The sequence below is a fragment of the Aulostomus chinensis genome, chromosome 7, assembly GCF_037954235.1.
Source record: "Aulostomus chinensis isolate RoL2024-O1b breed Wild chromosome 7, RoL_Achi_v1.0, whole genome shotgun sequence".
Classification (NCBI taxonomy): Eukaryota; Metazoa; Chordata; class Actinopteri; order Syngnathiformes; family Aulostomidae; genus Aulostomus; species Aulostomus chinensis.
The window spans coordinates 31,239,505-31,265,700 of NC_141326.1; the positions used below are offsets into that span (position 1 = coordinate 31,239,505).

At 43.7% G+C, this 26,196-nt stretch overlaps 1 protein-coding gene across 3 annotated transcripts in view; it reads left to right on the top strand.

The window, feature by feature from the left end:
• Positions 1-1,361: 1,361 nt before the first annotated feature.
• Positions 1,362-26,196, top strand: part of lamb4 (laminin, beta 4) — a 43,143-nt gene continuing 18,308 nt past the window's right edge. For all 3 annotated transcript variants that reach the window (XM_086209993.1, XM_086209994.1, XM_086209995.1), the window contains exons 1-17: positions 1,362-1,515; positions 3,221-3,381; positions 5,280-5,415; positions 5,809-5,882; positions 7,203-7,391; positions 8,065-8,128; positions 13,476-13,690; positions 14,392-14,512; positions 15,955-16,137; positions 16,632-16,787; positions 16,961-17,064; positions 17,201-17,280; positions 17,743-17,929; positions 19,589-19,726; positions 19,813-19,998; positions 21,090-21,202; positions 21,771-21,885. In XM_086209993.1, coding sequence (XP_086066119.1) covers positions 1,419-1,515; positions 3,221-3,381; positions 5,280-5,415; positions 5,809-5,882; positions 7,203-7,391; positions 8,065-8,128; positions 13,476-13,690; positions 14,392-14,512; positions 15,955-16,137; positions 16,632-16,787; positions 16,961-17,064; positions 17,201-17,280; positions 17,743-17,929; positions 19,589-19,726; positions 19,813-19,998; positions 21,090-21,202; positions 21,771-21,885 — 2,319 coding nt within the window. In that variant the 5' untranslated portion in view covers positions 1,362-1,418. The remainder of the gene's footprint in view (positions 1,516-3,220; positions 3,382-5,279; positions 5,416-5,808; positions 5,883-7,202; positions 7,392-8,064; positions 8,129-13,475; positions 13,691-14,391; positions 14,513-15,954; positions 16,138-16,631; positions 16,788-16,960; positions 17,065-17,200; positions 17,281-17,742; positions 17,930-19,588; positions 19,727-19,812; positions 19,999-21,089; positions 21,203-21,770; positions 21,886-26,196) is intronic.

Here is a 26,196-nt window from a genome sequence, read left to right on the forward strand (position 1 = left end):
GTTTGATGGAATCTGACCTGATAATGAAAAGTAACAATAATCCATGATTCTGCTCAGATGCATTACCTAAACAACTTTTTTTTTTTAATTAGGCATTACCTGCAATTACTTCTTGGACCACCAGAGGGCCTCATTTGAAAGCTATTAAAAACAATTCAAGTTCCTGACCATCAGTGAGGTCCATAGCTTTTTTTTTTTTTTTTAAATAAAAACAATCAACACTGACGAGAAATCAGTTGTTTCAGTTGAATATTTCTTCCAGGATCAAGTTGACATTTTTTGATTTAATGAAGAATCACTCAATTTGCAATGTGTGGAAAAATGAGACTACAGTTACTTAAGTAGTTTTGCCTGTGTTCATATCTTTGATGTTCAAGTTTTTAAGCTTTGAACCTTCTGATTTTTCATTGTCAGTTGAGTGATGTTAATAAAAAGATAGAAAACGGGAATAATAGATGATTTAAAGTTTAATGAACTTCTTGAGTGAAAATTGGGGGAACATCCCTGCTGGGATCCCGGATGTGGTGAAAGTGTCTGTGGCATTCAAATGTGGCATCCTTCAAAGGTTGGGGGATTTCATTTGCCCGACATCCAAAACACGTTCAAGCTGCACTGAGAATGTTTTTGGAACGCTCTTGGAAAGTGCTGCAAGAACCTAAACAGAACCACCCCTTCCAGGTTCCTGTGATGACACTGTAGGTTAGGAACACGGTAAAGAGGAATTGAATAATGCACAATGAAAAAAATGTATGTCCGTGTTCCTGAATTGGTCTCCTGGTCAGGCCCTTTCTCACCTGTGTTGTTTTTCGGATATGATCATGTGAGGACCCTAATTCAGGTAAAGATGTAGGCCACACCCATTTCTGTTGACAGTGGCTTAACCAAATATGCTGAAGCTACTTTTGCAGACTCTGCACCAAATGGTTGGCACTCCACTGTAGTCTGTGGAAGAACATTTACTAATACACTGTAGTTTATAGTAGTTTCTACTTTTTATTGCTCTGTACTTTTTCTGCTGTTACTTCTCTGTTTCTGCTGCTGTAAGAGAGCTAACTAACCCACTGAGGGACAAATACAGGTTCATCTTATCTTAATATCGACAGCAACATCAGCCTCCGTCCTGGAGAAACAGTCAATGCCAGTTTCATCTCTGCTCACCCTGGAAGAGTCGGTGGAGGGGTTGAGTCATTTGTGTTTCCCTCACACATTCCTGCTGAAGATCATCAGTCGCTTCAGGCATCAGTTTGGATCATTACATGTTTGTGTGGGGTTTTCTCAAGTGTGGGCAGGATAGTGGGTGGGACATACACATACACACACACACACACACACACACACATACACACAACAGGCTGAAAGGATCTGTTAGATTCAATAAAATCTGTTTTATAAATGGCACTAACTCCCTCTCACTCAGCATGTCGTTGCTCTCCTCCCTCTCCTTCCTCTCCTCCATTGACCAGTGTCCTCCAGGGTCCATCAGAGAGATGATCGTTATCTTCTGCTTTTACATGGGTGAGTTCATGTTGTACTCTGGACCCTCAGAGGAGGGAAGGAAGGACAGAACATGGTGAGTCTCGGGGATGGAAGGATGGGGAACTCTGCCTCTTCTTTGTCACTATGATGTTAGTGATAACTTCATCTTCATGTTTCTCCACTCTGAGAGGGTGAGATGGGAGAAACGCTACCTGGAGTTCAGGGAAAGTTCAAGATGTTGTGACATTACTGATGTAGTATTTTAGGCGAAGTATGTAAAAACATGGAAACAGCAGCTGTAGTGAGTTGCTCTGTAGTGAGTCCTATAGTGACTCCTCCAGTGATTCCTCCTGTAGTGAGTTCTCCTGCAGTGAGTCCTCCATTGAGTCCTGTAGTGAGTTCTCCTGTAGTGAGTTCTCCTGTAGTGAGTCCTCCAGTAAGTCCTCCAGTGAGTTCTGTAGTGAGTTCTGTAGTAAGTCCTCCAGTGAGTCCTGTATTGAGTCCTGCAGTGAGTCCTCCTGTAGTGAGTCCTCCTATAGTGAGTCCTCCAGTGAGTCCTGTAGTGAGTTCTACTGGAGTGAATCCTCCAGTAAGTCCTATAGTGAGTCCTGTAATGAGTTCTCCTGTAGTGAGTTCTCCTGTAGTGAGTCCTCCTGTAGTGAGTCCTCCAGTGAGTTCTGTAGTGAGTTTTGTAGTGAGTTCTCCTGTAGTAAGTCCTCCAGTGAGTCCTATAGTGAGTCCTGTAGTGAGTTCTCCTGTAGTGAGTCCTCCACTGATTCCTCCTGTAGTGAGTTCTCCTGCAGTGAGTCCTCCATTGAGTCCTGTAGTGAGTTCTCCTGTAGTGAGTTCTCCTGTAGTGAGTCCTCCACTGATTCCTCCTGTAGTGAGTTCTCCTGCAGTGAGTCCTCCATTGAGTCCTGTAGTGAGTCTTGGGGTGAGTTCTCCTGTAGTAAGTCCTCCAGTGAGTCCTATAGTGAGTCCTGTAGTGAGTTCTCCTGTAGTGAGTCGTCCACTGATTCCTCCTGTAGTGAGTTCTCCTGCAGTGAGTCCTCCATTGAGTCCTGTAGTGAGTTCTCCTGTAGTGAGTTCTCCTGTAGTGAGTCCTCCACTGATTCCTCCTGTAGTGAGTTCTCCTGCAGTGAGTCCTCCATTGAGTCCTGTAGTGAGTTCTCCTGTAGTGAGTCCTCCAGTGAGTCCTGTAGTATGTCCTCCAGTGAGTCCTGTAGTGAGTTCTGTAGTAAGTCCTCCAGTGAGTCCTGTATTGAGTCCTGCAGTGAGTCCTCCTGTAGTGAGTCCTCCTGTAGTGAGTCCTGTAGTTAGTCCTCCAGTGAGTCCTGTAGTGAGTCCTCCAGTGAGGCCTGTATTGAGTCCTGCAGTGAGTCCTCCTCTAGTGAGTCCTCCTGTAGTGAGTCCTCCAATGAGTCCTATAGTGAGTCTTGTAGTGAGTTCTCCTGTAGTAAGTCCTCCAGTGAGTCCTATAGTGAGTCCTGTAGTGAGTTCTCCTGTTGTGAGTCCTCCAATGAGTCCTATAGTGAGTCTTGTAGTGAGTTCTCCTGTAGTAAGTCTTCCAGTGAGTCCTATAGTGAGTCCTGTAGTGAGTCCTCCTGTTGTGAGTCCTCCTGTAGTGAGTCCTCCAGTGATTTTTCTCGTGAATTCTGTGGTTCTCTTGCTCTGGCTTTAAGGCTATTGTGGAATGCTGTTGTCGTTGTCGTCATGGCTTGACTTTTCTGTGTGTTTCTTCCAGCTCTTCTTCCATCAGTCCAGAACCAACAGGACAGCTGCCCCAGCGGGTCCTGTAATCCCCGTCTCGGTGACCTGATGGTGGGTCGGGCTGCTCAGCTCTCCGCCTCTTCTACCTGTGGCCTGAATGGACCACAGAACTACTGCATTGTGGGATATCTGGAGGTCAGAGATCAACTCCCAGCATCAGTTGTTGTCCATAAATGTGTTGAAAGATACCTCATGGGTGTCGCCCAATTATCATGTGCTCATTAGCATAAATGTTTGACGCTGGTCAGATTCAAAGAAATTCTGCCATTGACTATTTTTGTCTTTTCTGATACTCAGTTACTCAGAACTCTGCCTCTGAGGTTCTGCTGTGTGTATTCCGGTATTTATAGGAGTGATTGTGTGTACTTGGGTATATAGAAGTGTGTGTGAACGTGTTTCTGACTCGTCATCACTTGTTCCTTCTCAGACGTGTTGTGATCTGTCTCATCATTTTCTTGTCGTCCTTCATTTTTTCCTTTTTGTCTTCTGTAATTCCGTCCATGATCATGTGGATGAAGTCATCAGGAAAAACTGTAAAGGTTTGAAGTTCATAAGATGATACTGCATTCCCAAGACTGGCACATGATTGCTGTTACAGCAGCAAAACTGGGAAATGATGGTTGAAACATCAAGAAATATCCAGAAGCAAATAAGAAAAAAACAGTTCTGAGACAGTGTTCTGGGGGAGGGGGGTAGCCTCCCTCGTACCAGACCCCTTGTGTCACATCCTCTTATTCACCGCTACATCTATTGGCCCAAAAGCACCCCAGGAAAGAGCTTGCCCGCTTGATCAGGTTGTTCTGCAGCTGAAGTGCTGCTGCTGCAGACCCCCCCCCCCCCCCGCTGTAGAGGGGTGATGGCCCCGCAGTGTTGTTGAAGGTCTGAGGGCCCCCCTGTTCTCCAAGAGCCTGCTCAGACCATTTCGAGGGGGAGTGACTAAGTGAGTGAGTGGAAAAGTTTCTATTCGCTGGTGCAGCATCAAGAGGACAGTTTCTTATTCACGTTTCTCTAAACACTGAAGTAGCTTCAAAGTTGGAACATTGTTTTTCCTTTTTTTCAAGTTTTACATGTGCTGAACTGGACGGGCTTCTGTAACAAGCAGAATTCCCAACAGGGTGGAGATTAAGGACCTGCCTCTCCAGGGCCTCCATCAGGAGGGAGGGGAGAGCCCCCAGCCTGGAGCAGCTGAAGTCCCGGGGGGTGTGGGGTCTTGGTGCAGGTAGAACGCAGAATGTCTTCCTCACCTGCGGCGCCCTCCCCAGCTTAAACATGTGTTCAACAACCCACTCAGCTGGTCTGAGCAGGATCTCAGGAGCCAGGACCTGCTGCCACCAGAACCTGCAGCCACCAGAACCTGCAGCCACCAGGACCTGCAGCCACCAGGACCTGCTGCCACCAGGACCTGCAGCCACCAGGACTTGCTGCCACCAGGACCTGCTGCCACCAGAACCTGCAGCCACCAGGACTTGCTGCCACCAGGACCTGCTGCCACCAGGAACTGCAGCCACCAGGACTTGCTGCCACCAGGACTTGCTGCCACCAGGACCTGCTGCCACCAGGACTTGCTGCCACCAGGACCTGCAGCCACCAGGACCTGCAGCCTTCATCCTCTGGCAGGCTGTGAGGGAGCTGCTGCAGCAGGGGGGGCTGTGGGCTGAGGGGGGTAGCAGAAGAAAGGGTGGGTGTGAGGCAGTGAGCTGGACGTGCTAACGAGGGGAGGTTGCTGCAGAGGTGGGGTGGTGAGGGAGGGGTCGGGTCAGGGGTAAGGTCTGATCTTCTCTGTGGAGGAAGACATTCTTCTCATTCACCCACTCTTGGTGCCTCCCTGGAGATGGATCCTGATTCCCAGACCCCCGAGGTGTTTTTTTTTTAGACCCTGCTGACATTCGTCCTCTGGCTCTGTGGTTCCTATGATTGATCTGATTATCAGCTGAAATATTTGTTTGATGTTGTGATCACCTACATTGGTCAAGAGATGATGATCAATAATTGATAGTCTGATGATAGTTGATCAGAGCTGTCTTTGTTTTCAGGAGGAGCAGAAATGCTTCACGTGTGACTCTCGACAACCCTATGATCGCTATAGCAACCCCAACAGCCACCGAGTTGAGAGCATCATTACAACCTTTGACCCCGAGCGAAAGATGAAGTGGTGGCAGTCTGAGAATGGTGAGCTGTGGTCAGAACAGTCCTTTCGGCTGAGATGGACTAAAGGTTCCAAGTTCCTCTCTGAGAATCCTTGGTGTTCCTTTCCACTGCAGGAAGTCAAAGGTGGTGTGAAGGTTTACAAGAACCTCTCACAGGGGGATCAAACCTGTACCCTTATTTCCAATTACCTCCTGATCTATGCTGGTCCACATAGGACTACTCGGTACTGAGCAGGACTGGCAGACTGTTAGTGGATTAAAAATGCTTCCTGTGCACTGCCACTCCTTACATCCCACTAAACACTCCCAAGTCGTCCTCAGAGTCGATCACTTCCTGCAGCAGCAGTTGGCTTCGTAACTGTAAATGAACACCAGTGAGATCTCGGTGCTTTAACGGCTGCCCCGTCCTCCACAGGAGTCCATCAGGTCAGTGTCCAGCTGGATCTGGAGACCATGTTCCAGTTCAGTCACCTGGTCCTCACCTTCAAGGTAAAGGTGCCTACTCACATGATCAATCAGAGGTTATTGGTCAATTCAACGATTTAAACCAGCAGTTGGACAACAAAACCAGAAAACAGCTGGTCATCTACACTATCATCAAGCTACAAAAGACATTAACATTGTTGATTGACAACTGGAGGGCACGTCTGTGTTGATTGATTTCCATCGTCCATCGTCGTCTACCGCTTATTCCTTACTAGTAAGGGTCGTGGGGGGCTGGAGCCTATCCCAGATTAATGATTTGTTTTGCTTCATTCTTAGTAACTGAATTAAAAACATGATTTAACACAAACAAACTTCAACAGTAAAACACAGAATTCAGGAAGAGAAATATATTTTTGGACCTGGCTGGAGCACGGGGTCTTTCTGGGTGAGTCTCCATGTTCTCCCTGTTCCTGCTGGGTTCTCTCTGGTACTCCAGCTTCCTCCACAGTCCAAAGACATCAAGAGGGGACCAGGTTAATCCAGACTCTAAATTGACCGTAGGCGTGGCTGGGAGAGCCAATGGTTGTCTGTCTCTATGTGTTGGCCCTGCCATGGACTGGTGACCTGTCCAGGGGGAAGGCTGCTGGGATAGGCTCCACCCCCACCACCCTGAACAGGAGGAGAGGGGGAAGATGGAGGGAGGGAGGGGTGGATGGATGGATGGGTGGATGGAGGGATGGATGGATGGATGGAGGGATGGATGGATGGGTGGATGGATGGGTGGATGGATGGATGGGTGGGTGGATGGATGGATGGATGGATGGATGGTTGGATGGATGGATGGATGGATAGATGGATGGAAGGATGGATGGATGGATGGATGGGTGTATGGATGGATGGATGGGTGGATGGATGGATGGATGGATGGGTGGATGGATGGATGGATGGATGGATGGGTGGATGGATGGATGGATGGATGGATGGATGGTTGGATGGATGGATGGATGGATGGGTGTATGGATGGATGGATGGGTGGATGGATGGATGGATGGATGAGTGGATGGATGGATGGATGGATGGATGGGTGGATGGATGGATGGATGGATGGATGGTTGGATGGATGGATGGATGGATGGATGGGTGGATGGATGGATATTTCTGAACCAGCAGATGTAAATGTCATCTGTACTCTTTTTGATGTAACATTTGATTGTAGTGTCAGCTTTATTTGTATTATTTCATATGTTAGAGGTACAAAAATATTCAGTTCAACACAAAAAAACAAAAACAAAGTTAAAAGGCATCAGCATCTGCTTTGTTTCTTGCACAAATATGAAAAGAATCGTGAACTGACGAGCCATACATCAAAAAATCTGTTGGCAGAGTTTCCGTCCGGCAGCCATGTTGGTGGAGCGTTCAAAGGATTTCGGGCAAAGCTGGAAGGTTTTTCGATATTTTGCAGAGGACTGTTCACTTCACTTCCCTTTGGTATCTGACGGGATTGCTGACAGCATTGATGACGTCATCTGTGACAGCAGATACTCGGGATCTGAGCCATCATCTGACGGAGAGGTAACAGTATTGATCCCTGTTCTTCCTGGGGCTCCTCCCACTGTTTGGATTGGCTTGACAACCTTACATCAAACTCTGGCTGCGTCCGAATTGCCAAGTGCCAACCTACATCCTACTCCTACAACCTAAACACGGCGGTACCTTTCGGACACCCTTGAAGATTGGTGGTGAAGCACGACCTCTGCTGGCAGAGCACAGATACCGCAAATAAGTTGACAGCACCAACAAAAGCCCCGCCTGCTGGCCTGACTGTGGTACTGCACTCCACTCTGAGCACCTTTCAGTCATTCTCTATTATTAAGCACATTAACGCACCTTTAGTCATCAACAACGACTATGAATGTTGGTGTTCATCAGAATGGGAGACTTTTGGTGGCGCTAACTTGGCTTGCAGGTCCACAGGTTTTTAGGGGACGAAGAAGAAGTTTGCGGTGCATTGTGGGCCATAGGTTGCTCTGTAGGATGCACCTGAACCGACCTACAACGTGGGCGTGTTTAGGCTGGAATTTAGGTTGCGAAGTAGGTCGCTACTCACGCCAGTTGTGGTTTCAGACAGCCTACGACCTGCTCTGAGACCTACAATCAGACCTTCTTGGCAATTCGGACGCAGCGTCTTACTGTCTTTCATTCTGAGGTCTGTCTCAGACGATGTCTTGTTCCGTTTATCCACTAGGTGGTGCTAAAAGCTCTGGATCCCATCTTTGAAATAGAAAATCCATATGCACCACACATTCAAGGTGAGACGCCATTCACACCAGAGAGTCCTGCTCTTTGATTGGCTGGGTGCTGATATGACCAGAGGTGTGTTCAGTACTTGAAAAAAATAACTAAGTAAAAGTACAAGTATCATAACTGAAAATGGCTTGGATAAAAGTCTAAGTAGCTCACAATAAATGTACTTAAGTATCAAAGTATTTTGTGAAAAATATTCTCAAGTACCAAAAGTACAAGTAAAATTAACGTACACAGTATTTTCCATAGTGCGCATAAAAAGAAGCAAAACAACTAGAAATTATTCTCCCCTTGTTTTTTTTATTTCACTTTCTGGTTAATGAAATAGATGTGTCCTGATAAAACAAAAAAAAAAACCACCTGAGCAAACAAGTGAATCAAATTTTTTGTGTCTGCCTGAGAACAAAACTATAAGTAAAGCGTCTATCTGCCTAAGAACACAAAAAAGTGTCTTGTAATGGCCTGTCAGGTAAACTCTGAGACATGGACATGGCGATCTGTTAGAGGGTGGAGGTCCCAGCTTCCGAAGCCCACTTTCTTTTCCGTGAAATCAGCTGCTGATATTTTTTCAAATGGTGTGGATGTGCTGTCTACATAGACAAATACATGAATAATAGAAATAATTAAAGCTGCAAGCAGCGTTGTTAGGGCCTGAGCCCCCGCGCGGCCTACGGCCGCGTCCTTGACACCAGCCCGAATCCAACGGTGTAATCGGCAAATCCCTAGGCCTTGTAGTTGAGGAGATACGAGCCTCAGTGCGCTGCACAGTGTGACTGCAGAGCTGAGAGCCGGCCCTTTAAGAGCCCCTCCCTTCTCTGCTCGCTCTCTGCCATCTGTGTCAGAGCTGAGAGCAGAGCTGAGAGCAGAGCTGCCAGCTGGCCCTTTAAGAACCCCTCCCCCGCTGCACTGTGTCTGATCTGTGCTAGAGTGGAGAGAGTGGAGGATTAAGAGAAATGTAGTGTGTAAAAGCTGAATAAGTCGGCCTACGTTGGTGGAAAGTAACACAAAATACCATATTTTTGTAGGGATTTTTGTCAGGAATACAGTGATATGTTTTTAAAAGCTGTGCGATGTATGGTATAGACGTGAGAAGCATTTGTTCGAGAGTATGTACCATGAGAGGACACGGCCTCCCCATTGACTTCCATTGTAAGCGTGAAACGTGTCTCCCCCACTTTGAGGGCTTATAAAATCCAAACCGAGCGCGTAGTATATTAGCCTTTAAAGATTTTTGAAGAGCACAGTTGGGAGAGTAATGTGTGAAAGTTTGGAAGCCCTGGCATTTACGGTTTAGGAGGAGATAGATTTTGTTCGGGGAGTAAAAAAAGTCCTGATTTTGACAGTTTTGTCCAATTTGTGGACATTCTGTTGGAGATAGGTGAGGGGTCAGAGTGTAAGAATTGTTCGTCTTGATGAGACGAGTCCAACGGTGTTGGTCCCATGTCTGTGGGAGTTTTGTGTGAGGAGTTATAGCGCGCGAAATTAAAAAAAATTATCTTTTTTTTGTGTGGCTCCCTAGGTGGCGCTATAGACTTTTGTGGCGTTTTTGTTTTTGATTAGTGAATGTTGAGACATACCGAACGATTGTGCCGAAAATCTCATGCATGTTCAGGGGGTCAAATTAGATTATGCGCGTTATGCGCATTATGCGCATATAGCGCGCACTCATTGACAGCAAGAACAGTATAATACCAGGTTTTGAATGGGTGTGTATGTGAAAACTGGCTCCGGGCCGTCTGGCCCAGCTGCCTCATGGGTGTTGGGGGGGCCTGGGACACTGTTTAGTGGGTGTTTTTAGTGTTTTTAGTGCTGCTAATGTGTTGCTCTGCCGAGCAAACATAATAGGGTCTTCGCCAGAAGTACCTTCTGGCTCAGGCCCTAATAATATTAGTTTAAATGATATTCCAGACAGCTTTCAACAGTCACCACAATGACAGATCTGGAATGTTCTAACCACTTTCACCCTGGTGTGCCAATTGTGGGCATGCCAGCAAAAGTGTTGGTAACCACTGTACTCCACCCTTACCTTGCATTGTTAAGGGAACTTCTTGAACAAATGAGATTGTGGCATTGTGGCGACAGCATTGTAGTTCATTGCTCAACTGTATGAAATGTGAAGTGGATGTAGAGGATTCTGACATCAGTAGTGATTTAACAGGAATTAGCACACATGAGGTGGATGAAGCCATTCTTAAATGTCTGATAACAAAGCTGATGGCATGAATGGGATTTGTGCTGAACATCTGAAAAATGCCAGCTTGAAGTTGTCTCCTGTCCTGGCTATCACCTTGACTGGTTTGATGATCCATGGTTTACTACCAGATTCAGTGGTGTCGGTGTTGCTTGTCCCAGTAAAGGATAACAACAGGCCACTAGCATTAGCTCGTGTTCTGGCTCCGTGAACGTTTTGTTAGTTTGATTTTTCTTTGAACCGAACTGTCAGAGAATGAAAGTAAGTAAAGTTTCTGTTTCAAACCAAAAAACAAAAACAAAAACCACTGAATTTTTGTTTCTTTGGTTTTGTAAGACAAAAAAAACCAAAACCGACAAAATGAGAATCAAATAATGGTCAATTTTGATTGTTATAGGTCCCTGTACCTTCTGTTCATTCTATTTTCAGTTTTCAAATCCAAATTAAAGCTGCAAGCAGCGTTATTAGGGTTTGGCTCGGTTTGGATTTTATGAGCCGTCAAAGTGGGGGAGACACTTTTCGCCTTACAATGGAAGTCTATGGGGAGAGCGTGTCCTCTCAGGGTACATACTCTCAAACAAATGCTTCTCACATCTACACCATACATTCCGCAGCTTTTAAAAACACACCACTGTATTCCTGACAAAAATCCCTACAAAAATATGGTATTTTGTGTGACTTTTGACCAACGTATGCCGACTTATTCACCTTTTACACACTACATTTCTCTGAATCCTCCACTCTCTCCACTCCAGCACAGATCAGACACAGTGCAGCGGGGGAGGGGTTCTTAAAGGGCCAGCTGGCAGCTCTGCTCTCAGCTCTGCTCTCAGCTCTGACAGAGATGGCAGAGAGCGAGCAGAGAAGGGAGGGGCTCTTAAAGGGCCGGCTCTCAGCTCTGCACTCACACTGTGCAGCGCACTGAGGCTCGTATCTCCTAAACTACAAGGCCTAGGGATTTGCCGATTACACCGTTGGATTCGGGCCGGTGTCAAGGACGCGGCCGTAGGCCGCGCGGGGGCTCAGGCCCTAACAACGCTGCTTGCAGCTTTAATTCTATTTCCATTTCCAAAACAGAGGGTACACAGACCCTGATTTATTGCCCTGCTGATAGCAACCTCTAATTGCGTGTCGGATACATGTCCCCTCCTGGAAATGTTGTGACATGCACAAAATTTCCTGACACTCATTTCAGAACATCCTTGCTGCAACCCTAAACCGATAAAAAATGCTAATCGCGGACAAAAGGTCGAAACACTGCTGCCCGGTATTCAGCTTCTGCTTCACCTTGTAAAAATACCAAAAAACAAATCCCTGCATTTTTTTCCATTGTGGATTAGACTCTAATCCGGAGTCCAGAGTCCAGATTTTTTAACCCAGATAAGCACAAAGAATTCAATAGATTGAATTCTTTGTGCTTATCTGGGTTAAAAAATCCGGAATAAAAAAAACAACACAAAATCCAATTTTATGGCTGTATTTGAATGGAAAACGGCTCATGTATGTTTTTTTTTTTAACCTGCTACATATATTAAAAAAAGAAAAATGCCCTGTTTTTTTTCCGATATGGCTTTCAAAATTGAAATTATAATGAACAAAAGGTACACGGATGGTTACAAAAGCTCTCTTTTTGTTTTTGATCTTAAACAAACTCCTAACGTCGATGACAGAATGTCATCACCATTAATATGTTGTTTAAGATCAAAAACAAAAAGAGAGGTTTCCTTATTTTTCTGTTTTCAACCAAAACAAAGAAAAAATGAAAATTCAGACTGATTTTTTTTCATTTTTTGTTTTTTGGTCTGAAATGGAAAACCAAATCACCAGTTTACTTTCATTCTCTGATGGTCCGTTTTCAAGGAAAAATTAAACTAACGAAATGTACATGGACCTTTCGGTCTAAAGTCATGGACAGGATCCTTTTGGATCGAATATTTGAAAGGGTTTCACCTTCAGACAATCAGCTTGGATTTCAATCAAAACCTGGCACTGACTTATGTACCTATGCCCTCAAAGAAATGGTAAACAACTTCAGAGGCCAAACGTCATCTGTCCTCATGTGTTTTATAGGTGCATCCCAAGCTTTGGATTGTGTAAATCACAAAAAGCTCTTCATTAAACTGAAGCACAGAGAGGTCCCTGGGTACATTGACAGGGTTCTGGCTCACTGGTGCACTCATCAGACGCTGCAGGATAAATGGGGAAGTAATATCTCATCCTCATTGCCGTTTGCAATGGTGTCTGACAGGGTGGAATTCTACCCCCAGTTTTGTTTAGTTTGTATATGCATGCACTAACTATGAGACTGAGAGGCTGGAACACTGGTGGTCTGACTGGTGAACTCTTGTGAATCACCTTATGTACGCAGGTGATCTGGTGATACTTAGCCCAAGTGGTGTTGGTCTACAGCAGCTCCTTGACATTTGTGCTGAGTATGGTGTGCAAGATGACATCAGATACAACCCCAGGGAGAGGGCTGTCTTAATATGCAGAACCAAAACAGACAAATGTTTACAATTTCCAATATTCCAGTTATCAGATGTGAATCTGGAGGTCTGTCTGAAGTTAAATACCTTGGACACATTATTACAGACCAGATGACGGATGATGATGGCTTCTTTGAAAGAGGAGTTAAAGAAGCTTCTTTAACTCCTCTTTCAAAGAAGCCATCCACGTCAGGATAGAGAAACCATCTTTGAACAGAGGAGGTGGACTGCGACATTTCCTTTCTCCTATTTACAACCAAGTCCTTTCAAAGCTTCCCCAAAGAGCTCAGCTGAAAGACCCATGTGGAACGGCTGATGCCAGCACATTCCATTAGCATCTGAGTGGTTGGTGAAACTCCCTAACGACCACCCCTGAAACTCCCTGACACCTCACAACGACTGTCGTTTGGAGAGGCCAGGTGAGTCTCGGGAGGGTCGTTTCCACCACAATAGCACTGACCACTCCCACATAGGTTTATAAGCTGGAGTTTCCACACTCTTCACTAGAACTGAAGAAGCCTCTCGGATGAGAGGTGAAACGTCTTCAAGATAAACTTACGTCCAGTTGACCAGATTTTACTTTGCTTCGATCTATGAATCATAGTATGTCAATAAAGATTGATTGATTGATTGAAACTAGTTCTGTTACTGATGGTGCTTTTGTATCATCCTCAGACCTGATCACCATGACTAACATCCGGGTCAACTTCACCCGCCTCTTCACACTGGGCGACACCCTGCTGAGTCGAAGGCGTAGAAACCCTCAGGAAAAATATTATTATGCTCTTTACAACATGGTTGTCAGAGGCAGCTGCTTCTGTCATGGCCACGCCAGCGAGTGTACACCTGTTGATGGCGGGCGAGGGGATGTCTTCACCCAGCCAGGCATGGTATGGACCAGATCCCATTTCTGCAACTGGGTGAAACAAGTTAAAGCGTCATTTTCTTCCATCAGCATGATGTTTGTTTTGGACAAATGTCAAACTTCACAAGTCTCTTACACACAGCATTTTCAGGGTAGAAATACGATAGCGTTGTTAAGCCTCACCAACGATATCAAAGGAGAACGGATGCACCTCTGACCCACCAGCAGATGTCGTCACATGGCTGTGAAAGGACCCATGGGAAGGTGGAGCTGCTATTTCAAAACTCTGTTGCTCCTCTATTGAGGAATACGGGGGCACATAATAAATTCTCAGGCTGTGTTGGCATGATACTGGCATTGTGTGGTTCTGAGTAAACAAGCCAAATTTCATAGATGTCAAGTCCGTTTTATGGTGCCATGATAACGTTTCTGTGTAAAAGTGGAGATAGAGGAAAAACTACAAGTGTTTAAGGCTGAGATACGTAGTCAAGGCAACAAGAAGACAACATACTGAAAACCCAGTTAGCTGTGAAGCAGTGAGTGTTGAGTCTGATCACATGACCCTAATCTCGTTGAATAACTAGTCACTGACTACTTTTTGAGATCTATGTTTGACATCTTCTGCATCTGCAGAGCTGCTTGACTGGTCTCTAAAAACAGTTTTAGGGGGAAGTGTCGAAGGTGTCTTTTGATCAGAAATGAGCTGATTTGTCCTCTGTCCTTAAGGTCCATGGTCAATGTGTCTGTCAGCACAACACAGCGGGAGAAAACTGTGAGCAGTGCCAGGACTTTCACCACGACTCCCCCTGGAGGCCTGGAGGAGAACATGCTACAGAAGTCTGCAGGAGTAAATGTTTTCACTCATTGCACAACTCAGGGTCTCAAAGTGGGTTTGTTGACCCTCTTGAGTCCTCAAAAGTCTTTCTACGCCTCATCAATTGGAGGAATAATTCAATTTTACTTTGGTATAGCTACAGATGTCTAAGCATGATACACAACAAATTTCAATTGGTAATTACTTCTTGAAACATTATGTCTTCATGTTTTTCAAAGCACTCCCAGTATCTGGGACGAGGTTAATCCAGACTCTAAATTGACCGTAGGCGTGGCTGGGAGAGCCAATGGTTGTCTGTCTCTATGTGTTGGCCCTGCCATGGACTGGTGACCTGTCCAGGGGGAAGGCTGCTGGGATAGGCTCCACCCCCACCACCCTCAACAGGAGAAGAGGGAGAACATGGAGGGATGGATGGTTCTGTCACAGCTGTTCAGTCTTAGATGTTTTTTCTCAGGTGTTCTGTCTTTGATGTTCTCAGGTGAATCATCTTAGACATTCTGTCAAAGAGAGTCTGTCTCAGGCGTTTTATCTCAGATGTTCTGTCTTAGATATTCTGTCTAAGGTGTTCAGTCTGAGGTAGTCCATCTCCGGTGTTCTGTCTCAGGATTTCTGTCTTCGATGTTCTGTCTCAGGTGTTTTATCTCAGGTGCTCTGTCTCAGGTGTTCTGAATCATGGGGAACTGAACTAACTGGTTCTAGACCTGCTCTACTTGTAAAGAGTCATGAGAGAACTTTTGTTGTGATTCGGTGCGATACAAATGAAACTGACTAGATTTATTTAGTTCCTTGTCACCTCAAATCCATCATCCATCCATTTTCTTCCTTTTATTCCAGTTAAGGGTCGCGGGAGGGGGGGTGGAGCCTATCCCAGTGGCTTTCGGGTGAGAGGCGGGATTCACCCTGACAGGTCACCAGTCCATGGCAGGGCCAACACATAGAGACAGACAACCATTGGCTCTCCCAGCCACGCCTACGGTCAATTTAGAGTCTGGATTAACCTGGTCCCCTCTTGATGTCTTTGGACTGTGGAGGAAGCTGGAGTACCAGAGAGAACCCAGCAGGAACAGGGAGAACATGCAGACTCACACAGAAAGACCCCGTGCGGCAGCCGGGGCTCCACCCACAACCTTCTTGCTGGGGGGCCACAGTGAGGACCACTGCTCCACTGGGCCGCTTTTGTCACTTCAAATAACAAAGTTAAATAATAGTGGCATCTTTGTGTTTTATTATTAAATATTTGTGTAATCAATGTAACAAATATTAATTGTATCAATTCTATAAAACAAGGTGAGTGGGCTTGACTGAACCACTGGGATAGAGTATATGTTTATAATAATCACATTGTCTGATGGTCCAGAACAGAAAGAATGTACGAGAACATCTTAAAGAGACACCAGATCAGCATGTTGCCATGTTCAATTGATAAATGCATCCTAACCACACCTCTCCATCAGGGTGTAACTGCCACGGCCATTCGGACATTTGTCACTTTGATGCCACTCGTTTTGAGGCAACAGGAAGTGGTGGTGTGTGTGATAACTGCCGCCATGACAGGGCAGGGCCTCAGTGTGAGCAGTGTCGTCCTTCTCTCTACCAGGATCCACAGAGAGCACCAGACGACCCACACGGATGCATACGTGAGCCTTTATTTGCATTTACTCTCATTATCTTTGTTTCGATTTCAGTTGAACACAAACTCATCAAGAAGCCTGAATGCAGGAAAAGTCCTCAGTCTTATTACATAGATCCCTTATTTATGGTTTCAGTCTACATTTAGTGTCTTCAATACACCAGGTTTTTCATTATGGGTCTGGCTATCTTGAGTGCGACATGTCACCTTGGCAACCTGTGTGTCTATCAGATCCAACCCTTGCTCCTCTCCAGCTCCATTCCCTTGTACAAATAGGGTTGCTTCCATTTGCTGAAAACCAAAGTTGCAACATTCAGTCCATGGACAACGGGTATGAAGGCTGAGAGAGCAGCAGGTATAAAGGCAGAGCAGTGGGTATCTTATCCATCATCAACTAACCCAAGCCCAATTATTTTGTGGGTATGAAAGTGTGACACCAGTGCGTTATTCATTGACTCCTACAGCTGAATGTGAGTAAAGGTTGGTCATTCTGTGTTTCAGCATGTGACTGCGACCCGGCCGGTTCACAGGGTGGAGGGTTCTGTAACCCGCTGAGCGGTGAGTGTGTGTGTAAGGAAAACGTGGAGGGGCAACGCTGCGACCGCTGCAAACATGGTTTCTTTGGTCTGAAACCTGACGACCCTGCTGGCTGTCAGAGTAAGAATTATTGAGCTCAGATTTGGAGGACGATATCTTAATTTTCATACTTAAATAATAATTTGATGTTTTCTGTGTGTGTGTGTGTGTGTGTGTGTGTGTGTGTGTGTGTGTGTGTGTGTGTGAGTGTGTGTGTGTGTGTGTGTGTGTGGGTGTGTGGGTGTGTTGTACAGTGTGCAGGTGCCATGTGATGGGCAGCATTGGTTCATGTGACCCATTGACAGGAAGCTGTGAATGTGAGCATCTCGCGAGTGGAGCACTGTGCGATCGGTGTGTGGTAGGTTCATGGCCTGTTCTCTGACATCTGCCTACAGCTCCTAAAATTAAAACTCACACGTGATAATGACTTTTTATGTTCAAAGAAAAGAACTCTTCTGTGGTGTTGTGTTGTGTGTGTTTTTTTGTGTACTTAGACAGGTTTCTGGGGTCTGGGAAACTCTGCACTCAGATGTTCACCGTGCGACTGTAATGTGGGGGGAGCTCATGGATCCATGTATGTTTTGCCCTCTCTTCCATTCTGATTTCACTGACTTGAAACATTAAAACAGCAAATTTTCCAACTAAGAGGGTCTTGGAACCCATCAGACTGCCAGTTGACTTCAAGAGAAAACACAAAAGAGAAGCAGACTGCCAACTTGACGTACTTGACTTCAAAGCAGGACAAACAGAGGAAGAAAGATGGCAAACAGGAAAAAGTGTGTTCTGGTCAGTTATTGAATGAGTTCTTATGGGAAACTGAGATCAGGGTCTGTAGCTGAGTTAGTGATGGGTCATTGGGGAGGAGCCAGCTGATAAATGATCTCTGTTCATATCATCTGGGTGTGGTCCCCTTTAGTTGATAGTTTATTTTTCAACATTGACAGGGTTCTCCTCTCAGCTGTTTGGTGAACTCTGCCCACATGACAGGATGACATCACCACCACAACACATTCCATTCCACTTCCTGTGTCCTCAGGTGTTCTCCGGAGGATGGCCAGTGTCATTGTTTACCCAACATGGTAGGACGGCGCTGTGATGCCCCTGCCCCTGGCTATTTCCTGCCTTCTCTGGACTACTTCCTGTACGAGGCAGAGCTCGCTGAGCCCCTGGATGGAGGGAGCCCTTCTTTCACTCCACCTACTCCATCATCTTCTTCTGCTCTAGTGTGTATTAGAGGCCAGCGCAAAATGGCTTTTTTTTACCACTCCACATGTGTGTTGCACTCCCATGTCTTTGATGTGTGTTAAACATGGTATGGATATGTGTTTGAGGTGTGTTTGCACATATATTTGATTTGTGTTTGACATGTTTATGATTGATGTGAATTTCAGATGTTTTATGTGTCTTTCACATGTTCTAAGCTGCTTACATGTGTGTTTGAATTATATTGGACATGCATTTGTAATGTTCTTTATGTGTGTTGGACCAGTGTTTGGTGAGTATGAGCTGTTTGAAGTATGTTTGACGTGTTTGATCATGCTTTTTAACAAATTTTTGATGCATGGTGGATATGTGTTTCAAGCATGTTTGATGTATGTTTAAAGTACGCTGGACATGTGTTGATGTGTGTTGGAAGTGTGTTGAGCATGTGTTGGACGCGTGTTTGCCGTATGTTTTGACTTGTCTTTGCAGAGTGTTTAATGTGTTGGATGTATTTTTTAAGTGTTTTATGTATTTCTGAAGAATGTTGGCCATGTTTTTGGTGTGTGCTTAACATGTGTTTTTGATCATTAGATGTTTGATGACCTGTGTTTGTAATAGTAAGCATTTGATGTTAGTTTTTGTGGTGTCTTTTAAGGAGTGTTTGACTTGTGTTTGATGTTTGTTTTTTTGTGTGTTTTGTGTCTTTGCAGTGTGGTGTTCAACATGTGTTTGAAGGGTGTATTGAGTGTTTGAAATATGTTGGACATGTGTTTGATGAATGTTTCCCATATATTTCATTTGTGTTTATTTGACGTTTTGGATGAGTGTTTGATTTGTTAATATCTATTTGAGTGAAGTATGCTGGACATGTGTTTTGCGTGTGTTTAGTATGTGACGACCTGTGTTTGATATGTGTTGGATGTGTGTTTGCCGTACGATATATGTGTGTATATATATGTGTGTGTGTGTGTGTATATATATATATATATATATATATATGTGTATATATATATGTGTGTGTGTGTGTATATATATATACATATATATGTGTGTGTGTATATATATGTGTATATATATATGTATGTGTGTGTATGTATATATGTGTATATATATGTATGTGTGTATGTATATATGTGTATATATATGTATGTATATATGTGTATATATATGTGTGTGTATATGAGTGCATATATGTGTGTGTGTGTGTGTATATATATATATATATATATATATGTGTGTTGATGTATGTTTATATATGTATGTGTATGAAGACATTTTTGGATTCTTGTTTAAGGTGTTTTATATGTGTTTGATGTGTGGTTGATATTTGTTGGACATGTTTTTTGTATGCTTGATGTGAGGTTGTCTTGTCTGTCTGATGTGTGTTTGAACTATGTTTGATGTGTGCTGGATGTGTTCGACAGGAGGTTGTAGTGTGAAGTGTGTTTGATGTGTCTTTAACTTGATTTTGACATATGTTTGACATGTTTAATGTCATCTTTGGACCATTGTTTGACGTGTGTCTGATGTTTATTAGAAGCATGTTTGACGTATAATGGACGTGTCAATGGACTGTTTGAGATTTTTTTGATGTGTATTGGATGTGTTTTTGATGCTGGCATGGATTGGAGGTAGAGAGGCCATTTCTAATTAGTTTTAATGTGTCTTTCTTTTGTCAGCTGAACCCAGCACTACTGCCACAGTGTGAGCAATTTTTCAGACAACAGGGCTATGACTTCAAGATCTCTAATGGACGACTGGTCCTGGTACGTGGGGCTCACCAGGACACCCGCCACCGGAGGAGGAGACAGCGACAGGTAGCACAGGGAGGACATTTGATGTCCCTGTTCGACGCTGCTAATCAGGAGCCAATCTGATCATTGTCTCGTTCCCCCTGCTGCAGAGCAGCATCCCTCTGTACCCTGGTCACGCCCTGCAGATCCTCCCCCGGCAGACGACAGCTGATCAACCGATCACATGGACTGGCCTGGGATTGGTCAGAGTGTTGGAGGGGGCAGGATTACGGTTCACAATTGACAATCTTCCTTCTTCGATGGATTACCGGCTGATAATCAACTATGAGCCAGAAGTGAGGAAAATTATCATTACTTTTTTTAATATGGAGCCTATACCTGCAGCCATATATATATATATATATATATATATATATATATATATATATATATATATATATATATATATATAAATATATATATTTATATATATATTTATATATATGTGTGTGTGTATATATGTGTGTATATATATACATGTATGTATATATATACGTATATATGGCATATATATGTATATATGTATATATACATATATACATATATGTATATATGTATATATGTGTATGTATATGTATATATATACACACGTATATATGTGTATATATGTATATATATGTATATATACACGTATATATATGTATATGTGTGTGTGTAGTGTGTAGTGTAGTGTGTGTGTAGTGTGGATATATGTTTGTGTGCATATGTATGCATATGTATACATATGTATATGTGTACATATGTATGCATATGTATATATAAGTATATATGTACATAAAGGTATGTATTTTATGTATATATACCTATTTATATATGTATTTATGTCTATATTAATATATGTGTGTATATATACAGTGTACACATATACATATATGTGTTTGTATATGTATGTATATAGTTGTGTGTATATATATATCATGTGGTATATCATATACATGATTAAATTTACAGCTAATTTATTAAGTTATCATTTATAAATTTGAAATCAATTTTAAAAAACATGCTTTCCTCATATATGTGTATATGTATGTATACATACATTTATATGAGTGTGTGAGTATATATATATACATATATATACTCACACACTCATATAATGTATGTATACATACATTTATATGAGTGTGTGAGTATATATATGTATATATATATATATATGTATACTCACACACTCACATAAATGTATGTATACATACATTATATGAGTGTGTGAGTATATATATATATGTATATATATATACACACACATATATATATATAATCAATAGTATTAATAAAACACACTGTGGCGGAGTCAAAGATTTCTTGATAGATTATATAGAGCTGTTTTTTGTTGATCATATTTCTCTATGGCATCGCTCTGACATATATGGATCTTCCTTTGCAGTCAACTTCTGATTGGCTTGCCTCTGTCACAATCATCATTCTGGTGCCGGGTGACAGTGTCTGCAGCGGCGACCTGACAGGAAGTAAAACTTTGATTCTTCGTGGAGATTCCAGGTGAGATGACACACAGACTTCAAATGACAGTTCAGTTGTGATGCAGTAGCTGAAAACAGCTGACCATCTCACTCTTAGTTGCTAGGAGTACTCATGGGGGCTCAAATTCACACAATGGCAGACTGGTGTAAAATTATCGACTGATGAATGATGAAGACTCTGTCTCTGAAATGTGATTGGTTCATGAGAGGAGTTTTTAACTTGTTTTTTTAGCTCCTGGGCAGCTCTGGGCCACATTAGCTCTGTTCAGTATGTTACTATGGTGATATATTCAGCTAAAAAAAAATTCCACCACCTTCATAGCAGAGAAAATTCGAAACTGAGCCTAAAGATCAACTAACTAACCCTCTAATCCTGCTTCCTAGGCCCACAACTCCACATGAACAGTCAGGAACACAACATACACATGAGGAACAAGGATTAAATGAGGGAAAAAAAGAATAAAAATCATCATCAATGTTTGTCTTTGGTCTTTTCCATCTTGTGTTAATATTATTAATATTAGCCATATAAGCTTGATATTTGTGTTCAGGTTTGTTTTATTTTTTGTTTTTGTTTTTTTATACAGGCGTGGCATTGTGGAATCTTCCATGTGTCTAAATGCAGGAGCACAGTACTTTGTGGACATAAACTTTGATAAACCTGCTGCATCTGATGGCTCCTCTCACATCCTGGTTGACTCGGTGAGGACTCAATGGTAACCTCAACACTAGACTCAACCCAAGACTCAATGCTAACCTCAACCCAAGACTCAATGCTAACCTCAACACTAGACTCAACCCAAGACTCAGTGCTAACCTCAACCCAAGACTCAGTGCTAACCTCAACACTCGACTCAATGATAACCTCAACACTAGACTCAACCCAAGACTCAATGCAAACCTCAACACTAGACTCAACCCAAGACTCAATGCTAACCTCAACCCAAGACTCAATGCTAACCTCAACCCAAGACTCAATGCTAACCTCAACACTAGACTCAACCCAAAACTCAATGCTAACCTCAAACCAAAACTCAATGCTAACCTCAACCCAAGACTCAGTGCTAACCTCTACCCAAGACACAATGCTAACCTCAACATTAGACTCAACCCAAGATTAATGCAAACCTCAACACTAGACTCAACCCAAGACTCAGTGCTAACCTCAACCCAAGACTCAGTGCTAACCTCAACACTAGCCTCAACCCAAGACTCAATGCTAACCTCAACCCAAGACTCAATGCTAACCTCAACACTAGACTCAACCCAAGACTCAAAGCTAACCTGAACCCAAGACTCAACGCTAACCTCAACACTAGACTCAATGCTAACTTCAACACTCGACTCAACCCAAGACTCAATGCTAACCTCATCCCAAAACTCAATGCTAACCTCAACCCAAGACTCAATGCTAACTTCAACACTAGTCTCAACCCAAGACTCAATGCAAACCTCAACACTAGACTCAACCCAAGACTCAATGCTAACCTCAACCCAAGACTCAATGCTAACCTCAACACTAGACTCAACCCAAGACTCAATGCTAACCTCAAAACTAGACTCAACCCAAGACTCAGTGCTAACCTCAACCCAAGACTCAGTGCTAACCTCAACACTAGACTCAATGCTAACCTCAACACTAGATTCAACCCAAGACTCAATGCTAAACTCAACCCAAGACTCAATGCTAACCTCAACACTAGACTCAACCCAAGACTCAATGCTAACCTCAACCCAAAACTCAATGCTAACCTCAACCCAAGACTCAATGCTAACCTCAACACTAGACTCAACCCAAGACTCAATGCTAAACTCAAACCAAGACTCAATGCTAATCTCAACACTAGACTTAATGCTAACCTCAACACTAGCCTCAACCCAAGACTCAATGCTTACCTCAACCCAAGACTCAATCAAACCTCAACACTAGACTCAACCCAACACTCAATGCTAACCTCAACCCAAGACTCAATGCTAACCTCAACACTAGACTCAACCCAGGACTCAATGCTAACCTGAACACTAGACTCAACCCAAGACTCAGTGCTAACCTGAACACTAGACTCAATGCTAACCTGAACACTAGACTCAACCCAAGACTCAATGCTAACCTCAACACTAACCTCAACCCAAGACTCAATGCTAACCTCATCCCAAAATTCAATGCTAACCTCAACCCAAGACTCAATGCTAAATTCAACACTAGTCTCAACCCAAGACTCAATGCAAACCTCAACACTAGACTCAACCCAAGACTCAATGCTAACCTCAACCCAAGACTCAGTGCTAACCTCAACCCAAGACTCAGTGCTAACCTCAACACTAGACTCAATGCTAACCTCAACACTAGACTCAACCAAGACTCAATGCTAACCTCAACCCAAGACTCAATGCTAACCTCAACCCTAGACTCAACCCAAGACTCAACCCAAGACTCAATGCTAACCTCAACACTAGACTCAACCCAAGACTCAATGCTAACCTCAACACTAGACTCAACCCAAGACTCAATGCTAACCTCAACACTAGACTCAACTCAAGACTCAATGCTAACCTCAACACTAGACTCAACCCAAGACTCAATGCTAACCTCAACACTAACCTCAACCCAAGACTCAATGCTAACCTCATCCCAAAACTCAATGCTAACCTCAACCCAAGACTCAATGCTAACTTAAACACTAGTCTCAACCCAAGACTCAATGGAAACCTCAACACTAGACTCAACCCAACACTCAATGCTAACCTCAACCCAAGACTCAATGCTAACCTCAACACTAGACTCAACCCAAGACTCAATGCTAACCTCAACACTAGACTCAACCCAAGACTCAGTGCTAACCTCAACCCAAGACTCAATGCTAACCTCAACACTAGACTCAACCCAAGACTCAATGCTAACCTCAACCCAAGACTCAATGCTAACCTCAACACTAGACTCAACCCAGGACTCAATGCTAACCTGAACACTAGACTCAACCCAAGACTCAGTGCTAACCTGAACACTAGACTCAATGCTAACCTGAACACTAGACTCAACCCAAGACTCAATGCTAACCTCAACACTAACCTCAACCCAAGACTCAATGCTAACCTCAACCCAAGACTCAATGCTAAATTCAACACTAGTCTCAACCCAAGACTCAATGCAAACCTCAACACTAGACTCAACCCAAGACTCAATGCTAACCTCAACCCAAGACTCAGTGCTAACCTCAACCCAAGACTCAGTGCTAACCTCAACACTAGACTCAATGCTAACCTCAACACTAGACTCAACCAAGACTCAATGCTAACCTCAACCCAAGACTCAATGCTAACCTCAACCCTAGACTCAACCCAAGACTCAACCCAAGACTCAATGCTAACCTGAACACTAGACTCAACCCAAGACTCAATGCTAACCTCAACACTAGACTCAACCCAAGACTCAATGCTAACCTCAACACTAGACTCAACTCAAGACTCAATGCTAACCTTAACACTAGACTCAACCCAAGACTCAATGCTAACCTCAACACTAAACTCAACCCAAGACTCAATGCTAACCTCATCCCAAAACTCAATGCTAACCTCAACCCAAGACTCAATGCTAACTTAAACACTAGTCTCAACCCAAGACTCAATGGAAACCTCAACACTAGACTCAACCCAACACTCAATGCTAACCTCAACCCAAGACTCAATGCTAACCTCAACACTAGACTCAACCCAAGACTCAATGCTAACCTCAACACTAGACTCAACCCAAGACTCAGTGCTAACCTCAACCCAAGACTCAATGCTAACCTCAACACTAGACTCAACCCAAGACTCAATGCTAACCTCAACCCAAGACTCAGTGCTAACCTCAGCACTAGACTCAATGCTAACCTCAACACTAGACTCAACCCAAGACTCAATGCTAACCTCAACCCAAGACTCAATGCTAACCTCAACACTAGACTCAACCCAAGACTCAATGCTAAACTCAAACCAAGACTCAATGCTAATCTCAACACTAGACTTAATGCTAACCTCAACACTAGCCTCAACCCAAGACTCAATGCTTACCTCAACCCAAGACTCAATCAAACCTCAACACTAGACTCAACCCAACACTCAATGCTAACCTCAACCCAAGACTCAATGCTAACCTCAACACTAGACTCAACCCAGGACTCAATGCTAACCTGAACACTAGACTCAACCCAAGACTCAGTGCTAACCTGAACACTAGACTCAATGCTAACCTGAACACTAGACTCAACCCAAGACTCAATGCTAACCTCAACACTAACCTCAACCCAAGACTCAATGCTAACCTCATCCCAAAATTCAATGCTAACCTCAACCCAAGACTCAATGCTAAATTCAACACTAGTCTCAACCCAAGACTCAATGCAAACCTCAACACTAGACTCAACCCAAGACTCAATGCTAACCTCAACCCAAGACTCAGTGCTAACCTCAACCCAAGACTCAGTGCTAACCTCAACACTAGACTCAATGCTAACCTCAACACTAGACTCAACCAAGACTCAATGCTAACCTCAACCCAAGACTCAATGCTAACCTCAACCCTAGACTCAACCCAAGACTCAACCCAAGACTCAATGCTAACCTCAACACTAGACTCAACCCAAGACTCAATGCTAACCTCAACACTAGACTCAACCCAAGACTCAATGCTAACCTCAACACTAGACTCAACTCAAGACTCAATGCTAACCTCAACACTAGACTCAACCCAAGACTCAATGCTAACCTCAACACTAACCTCAACCCAAGACTCAATGCTAACCTCATCCCAAAACTCAATGCTAACCTCAACCCAAGACTCAATGCTAACTTAAACACTAGTCTCAACCCAAGACTCAATGGAAACCTCAACACTAGACTCAACCCAACACTCAATGCTAACCTCAACCCAAGACTCAATGCTAACCTCAACACTAGACTCAACCCAAGACTCAATGCTAACCTCAACACTAGACTCAACCCAAGACTCAGTGCTAACCTCAACCCAAGACT